The following is a 6,977-nucleotide window of genomic DNA, read 5'->3' as shown; positions in this document are numbered from 1 at the left end:
TGCTTGTTGTAAGAGGCAAAATCTGAGGCCCCATGTCACAACAGGTGTGAGACAATAAAGATCCCTCCTTCATGTGAGTGAAAGATTCTCAAGAGAAACGTTAAACAATATTCAATCTTATCGGATGATTCAGCTTCGTCAGCCATTTTGGATTTTAGTTAATTCGTGGCAGGAATATTCGTATTATAAAAAAAATACCGACATCGGCGATTTTCTATTTTCAAAATGACAATCGATTATTTACATCGTTTCAATTATAGCGACCGACAATCGAAAGTCGGCGACAATCGGTACATCACTAATGTTAGTTGTGTTGTATATATAGATGAGACCAACACACTCCCATCCCACAGGGGAACCTGTTAATGTTAACTGTATTGAATATTGCTTATATGTAAAACTGTGAACAATGACTACTTGTTTATCTTTATAATATCGTTTATTCAGTATTCATTTTAAAACAAATGCCATTGTTGACATGAAAGAAAATTTCCAATTTGTTCTATTTTGATGCTATTTTACCCCAATGAAATGGGTATCAGTACCATTCCCATATGGTAGGAAAAACCCGCTGTGACAGAGTGAATACAAAGAACTCCTTATTTCTTTATGTGGGACTCATCAAAATCATAAATACCTAGAAAATAAGCCAAGGAGTATGATACCACATACCAGAAATGGTGCAAAACCTGGTTTTCCGTAGCTTTGACTTGTTGCCAGCAAAGAAGATTTGTGACTGGAAAAGTGTGGCTTGAGGCAACACCGTACGGGAAGAATGGTTGCTGAATTCGGCAAATATCTGGATGGATTCACCTGTCAATGGAGGTCTATAATGTAAACATGTCCACAGGATGTAAATGTAATGCAATTTTTATTCACAGGTAAAATAATGTAAGACAAGGCAAAGTAATGTCAGGTAAATTAATGTCATGTAAAATGCTGACAGGTAAAATAAAATGATACAAAGTAAATCAATGTCCGCTAAATTTGTATCATGTAAAATGCTGACAGGTAAAATAACATCAGACAAGGTAAAGTAAAGACAGGTATAATAATGTCAGGTAAATTAATGTCATGTAAAATGTTGACAAAATAACGCAAGGCAAGGTAAAGTGATTACATGTAAATTAATGTCAGATGGAATAATGACAGGCAAAATAATGACAAGGTACAATAATGTCAATACTTCATACTCAGTATCTCTACCTGGACAGTCTGTCAGTTTGTGCTGTGATAATTAGTCTCTTTACCTGGACAGTAACCCCGTCTGTCAGTTCGTGCTGGGATAATTAGTCTCTTTACCTGGACAGTAACCCCGTCTGTCAGTTCGTGCTGTGATAATTAGTATTCTTTACCTGGACAGTAACCCCGTCTGTCAGTTCGTGCTGTGATAGACACTGGCCCAGATGTACAAAACCAGCAACATAACGTCTTCTCAACACTGCTTTCCACGAAGTTCTGAATTTGAAGATCAAAATCCATTCTACTTCCATGTACAGTACTTTGTGAAAAATATCCTTCATTAATGAGCAACAAGGACAAGCATCTTCACTAGCCAAGGGTTTTCAGTCCACTCCGCTCATGGGGAGTGGAGTGGACCAAAAACCCTTGACTAGCAAAGATGCAGAACAAGATATCAGTAATGTCTGTAAAACATCATTAATGTCTGTAAAAAAGTGAACATTCAGAAAATGTCATGACCACCCATGTTACCTGTGATAACAGTCTATTTTGTAAGTTTTTGTTTAGTGCAAGAGATTCCTAGTATATTTTTACCAATCACACGACTTCAGAAAAATGCAAGTATCAGGTGGTGTTTTTACATTTCATACATAATATGCAGCATGTCAGTTCACTGCAAAAAAGTAATCAATTTGACCTGCTTAGTGCTCACTGACCATATACTCAGGACGGTTGATGTCAATGGGACTGATGACCGTGAAGGCTTTCTTGGTTTTATGGTTGAATGACCACGGCTTATCAATCTCTGCCTTTACCCAGTACCGGATGCTGCCATGTTTACCCTCAAATGATGTGGAGATCCCACTGCAAAACAAAACAGAATTATAACTTGAATCTCCATCACACATAGTTTATTGACTCAATTCATACAGGCTACACAGCTTTAAATTCGCTCCTGTGTGCAGGGTTTGACACTAAGGCACGTCCAACCGACTGAGTCTACTAAATGATAGGTCCGGTCGGGTAAAATGTTGATTTACTAGTCCGACTGGTCGTGTTAAATAATAAACAAGAAACTACCAATCTTGAACCGTGTGGTGGAATAATCTCTATTTTTAGTTCTAATAAGTAAGGCACGGTCGGTAATGATGTTTTACGACATCTACTCAATGTTAATTTTAAACAGTTTATTTGAATTGACTGTAATAAAGTGTTTATCAAGTTAATAAAATACGTCGTAAACGTTTGTCATTTACATGAAGTATTTAAATATGGAGAAAATATCAGGGTTTTTTCTGGAAAGTTGGTCAGGGCTAGTGGATATAAAGTCAGGTCTAGTAAAAATCATTTGATGTAGCCCGACTGGTCTAGTGCTGAAAAAAAGTAAATGTCAAACCCTGTGTGTGGTTTGTATTTTTACATTTTAAAATGAAATTTTCAGACCATTTATAAGTTTTCATTTGCATATCATTTAAAAGCTTTGTTTTAAATGCAATTTCATGAATTTAATCTTACAAGTAAATAAAACTATAAAGGAGACCAGGCTAAGATTTCAATTGTATGTACATTTCTAAATAAAACTTGTCTCATAGTGTAAATTGTATGTACATTTCTAAATAAAACTTGTCTAATAGTGTAAATTGTATGTACATTTCTAAATAAAACTTGTCTAATAGTGTAAATTGTATACATATTTCAGTACCAAACATTGCATGTCACAGAGTATGTAAATATACAGTAAAATATCTGTATCTCGAATATGGTTTATCTCGAATACCCCGCTTGAGTCGAAGTCGACCGCCGGTCCCGGCCGTTTTCCCTATATAAATGATTAAAAAAAACTTCTGATATTTCGAACACAGTAATCTCAAATACCCCATTTATGTCGAAGTATTTTCAAGGTCCCATACCCTAAATTCACCTGGTTTATCTCGAAGTGCACTCGATTTTCCGCTCTGCTTACCATACCGGGTGTCGTTAAGTCACACATTCACACCCGCGGCTACATCAATTATAATTAATGACCGCTAATCCACGCTAGCCTTTTCCTAGTAGACCCAGGTCGCAATAAATGGTTCAACAGCTTGGGTGATTAGTGAAGCCTTCCAACATTACGGCTAAAGTTCACCGCCAATTATGAACTAACACACCCGATTCCAGGGATGGTGTTTTGAATGACACATGCTCTATCATTAACATGTGGGTTAGATAAACGCACAAAATTGTCGAAGTACGCTTGAAGGTAATGCTCTTAATAACGATAATGCATTTAATAATACACGCTTCATCATTAAAGCTAGTACCGAGAAAACACGAAAATCTATTTAAGAAACATTTAAACGTTTTTTTTTAAATCCGTCTTTTTTGTTTCTTACATGATAGGTTCTTTCATTACACCGCAATAACTACATCCCAGTCGAGCCTGGACATCAGTAAACTTAAAGTAAGCATACGTACAGGCACGATCATCTTAATTTTGAAACGCATTGTGAATTCAATTGGATGTTTATATACATGTATATTAAAAAAACCGAAATGTTTGTCATTGAAATTCCACAATATTAATTTATCAACTTGTATTAAACTATAAGAAATGGCAAGGGGTTGTTGTTTATAATGCAAATCCCATACTATGCATCAAATATTCTCCTTCAAAAAAAAATAATCCCAAGATCGATTTTGGATATCTCGAACCCCCAGATATCTCGAAGTTTTTTCGAGGTCCCTCGGACTTCAAGATAGATATATTTTACTGTATATTACTCTACATTCTGGATGCTGACGTCTAATCCAAAGATTTTTTTATGCTGCAAAATTCATATTCCTGGTATATGATTGAATGTCTGTTGAATGGTATCAACATGTATAGAGTATTGCTTGCTATCCAGATTAGACTAGTTTCACTGAATCTGTAACATACAATGAGGTATAAACATTGAAACCTGTCTAATCAGACAGGCACCGGGAGACAATTTTTTGGGGGGTCAGAATACAGAGTGTGTTCAGGAATAGACACGTAAAAACAATGAAAAATTTGAGAATGAAAGTAACGGTTGGAATGCATAGTAAAACAGATTAGACAGGTGTTGGATTCGGCAGTTTTCACTGTATTACACTATTTGAATAATGTTGTAGAGGAAAAGAGAGTGCAACACGCTGACACTGTAAGAACTGCCCCCTGGTGGTAGTGGTTCAGTCTACGACTCTCCATTAGGTCAGTTCCATATATACATAAGCAGGGTTAGCTAAATGAAAATTCATATATAAATTATAATATACTACTTTTTAAACCTATCGCATTCAATATTTCATTTGCAATGATGAACATGCATATTCATTATACATGTATATATACTGGTTATAGTGAATCATACCCCATTGGTAAATCAAAAGTGAAATTGAATTCATGATGACCCGCCTCCAGATTGTGATCTCTTCCATCTGTGACCTCTGAATAAAAAATAGAAAATAGCTTGTTTTAATGACCAATATTTCAGCTGCTATATATATATATATATATATATATATCAGAGCTGACTAAATCACAGTAAATGAATACACGCGTGCATGCATCTTAAGTTCTTATCGACTAACATGTACCTCCACCGAACAAGACTTGTCTTTTAAAGAAGTACTCCACCTCTGCATTGTAGTGTTCGGTATATAACCCCAGTCGGGTGCCCGTGTTCCTGGACTCAGTCCAGTGAACTTTAGCCACACCCCTCAAAAAGATTCTGAGAGATCGGAGCTTCACATCTTTCTTGAGGTCCAGCACCACGCAGCCTGCTACACGTTCTCCAGGGTAAAACACAGATTTATTCTCTGCCCAGAGAATTTCAAAACATTTCAGTTTCCCCATACCGTTTGTTAATCAATCCCTCGGAAATGGTCTTCATCTTTTGCATCACCAACCGGAAACCCCGCCAAAGTTGACATTTTTGCGGGAAAATAAGAGTTTATCCCGTGCCTGTCTGAATTGGCATTTAAAAATACGATATGATGAATTCATGGACGATTTAAAAAATTCAGAGTTCAACACCAGACTACACAAAACCACTCTGGTATCTTATATGTTAATCAAAACTATAGGCCTGACCACAGCGTGCGAATGTATCGATCACGAATTCCCTGAAAGCAGGTTCGACTATTTAACGAAATACTTGAATGTGCATACTCTAGTATGCAGTTTACAATAGATATTAAAATTTACAGGGTGAATCCTCTACATTTAAAAGACAACTCGTTAAGCTATAATCAAACATGAGATTTACAATAGTGGCGACACAGGGCATATACATGTATATACAGTTGATACAGTATCCAGCAATAAATAAATATATAAAAATAATAAAATTAAAAAAAAAGGGGGGGGATAAAGGCCGGATAATTCAATATTTAATATTCCTTTCAACAATACAAAAATGAATGAATAAATGTACAAATTTGGTTGTAATATAGTTCAACAGTTATCCGTACACATGAAAGCAATACACACCTATATATAGCCACCTAAGAATAAAATTTCAAGTTTGCTATTGGAAGTCACTCATGGAAAGACTAATGTGTCGACTAAACATCTTGCGGATATATGTTAGAATATACTCTAACCCGAGATGCCTAATAAAACAAAATTATCTTTCTTTGTTCGTCGAAATCCTGTTCTTAATAGACTATTGTTCATTTGCGTGTATAAACAGAATCCAACTTCAAGTTTCGACAGCAAGAAGTGGCAGATTTAAGGAGGGCGTACCCCCCCCCCCCCCCCCTCTTCCATAAGATAAACGTGCTCCCTTCAATCGGAACTCCTCGAATGTCTCGCACACTCGACATAGATCTCGGATGTAATACGATGGCATCCCAAACTTCCCGTCGAGGCCTCATTACATCACCTACGAACTCTGTGAGCAAACGAACTCTGACGGAAGTTTGGATAGCATCCATGAGCGAATTTGATGCAATGCTAGCTATGACGTACGTAACGTAGTGCGGTAGGCTGTGACGTCATAATTGACAATCTCATGGATGCCCAAACTTCCACCAGAGTTCGTTTGCTCACAAACCAATTCGCAAACTTCCACCAGAGTTCGTTATGTCTATTCGTAGGTGACATAATGAGGCCTCGACGGGGAGTTTGATGGATGCCATCAATCTCTCACCAGAGGGCGCTGTTGTGGAGCGTAGCGTATCGCCCTCTGGTGAGAGAACGGGATATCATCTACATCCGAGATCTATGTCGAGTGTGCATGACATTCGAGGAATTCAATTGAAGGGAGCACGTTTATCTTATGGAAGGGGAGGGGGGGGGGGGTACGCCCTCCTTAAATCTGCCACTTCTTGCTGTCGAAACTTGAAGTGCGAGACATTCGAGGAGTTCTGATTGATGGTCCCTTGCTTAGAAAAAAAATAAACGGTCAAAGAAGCCATCATTTTCCCTTCTCAGAGAAATGAAAGACAAGATCTTTTGATTATTTGCCTATTGTTACTTTTATTGGGAGAACTTATATCTTATCCCCCCCCCCCCCCAAAAAAAAAACAACTTAAAAGATGCTTATGATTTTATCAATCAATGAAAAAAGGGCTATCCAAAAATCATGTTCAATTCCGCCCTCCCTTTGCCGATTTGTCGCATTTGGAAAGCAGTAGACGATGTTTGACGGGTGATTATAACCGATAAATGGACTTTATTTCCATGACGATGCGAGAGGTATATGACATTGGCAGAGTTGCCTCTAAAGATCAGAAACTAAGTTTATATTGCCTGGCCAATAAACTTATGGGTAATAAGGCCGAGGCTG

The 6,977-nt window shown here is 37.3% G+C and overlaps 1 protein-coding gene across 1 annotated transcript in view; it reads right to left on the bottom strand.

Moving 5' to 3' along the window:
• The window catches only part of LOC125650716 (arrestin domain-containing protein 3-like), a 17,801-nt gene extending 12,012 nt beyond the window's left edge, over positions 1-5,789 (bottom strand). Inside the window, exons 1-5 of the mRNA XM_048879233.2 lie at positions 4,783-5,789; positions 4,557-4,632; positions 1,899-2,046; positions 1,356-1,458; positions 673-813 (exon numbers count right to left, since the gene is read on the bottom strand). Of these exons, the coding sequence (XP_048735190.1) occupies positions 673-813; positions 1,356-1,458; positions 1,899-2,046; positions 4,557-4,632; positions 4,783-5,041 (727 nt within the window). The 5' untranslated portion in view covers positions 5,042-5,789. The remainder of the gene's footprint in view (positions 1-672; positions 814-1,355; positions 1,459-1,898; positions 2,047-4,556; positions 4,633-4,782) is intronic.
• Between the last annotated feature and the right edge of the window lie 1,188 nt (positions 5,790-6,977).

This window comes from Ostrea edulis, chromosome 5 (genome assembly GCF_947568905.1).
Source record: "Ostrea edulis chromosome 5, xbOstEdul1.1, whole genome shotgun sequence".
NCBI lineage: Eukaryota > Metazoa > Mollusca > Bivalvia > Ostreida > Ostreidae > Ostrea > Ostrea edulis.
The sequence above is the reverse complement of the archived record's forward strand: the minus strand, read 5'-3'. Positions and strand labels throughout refer to the sequence as shown.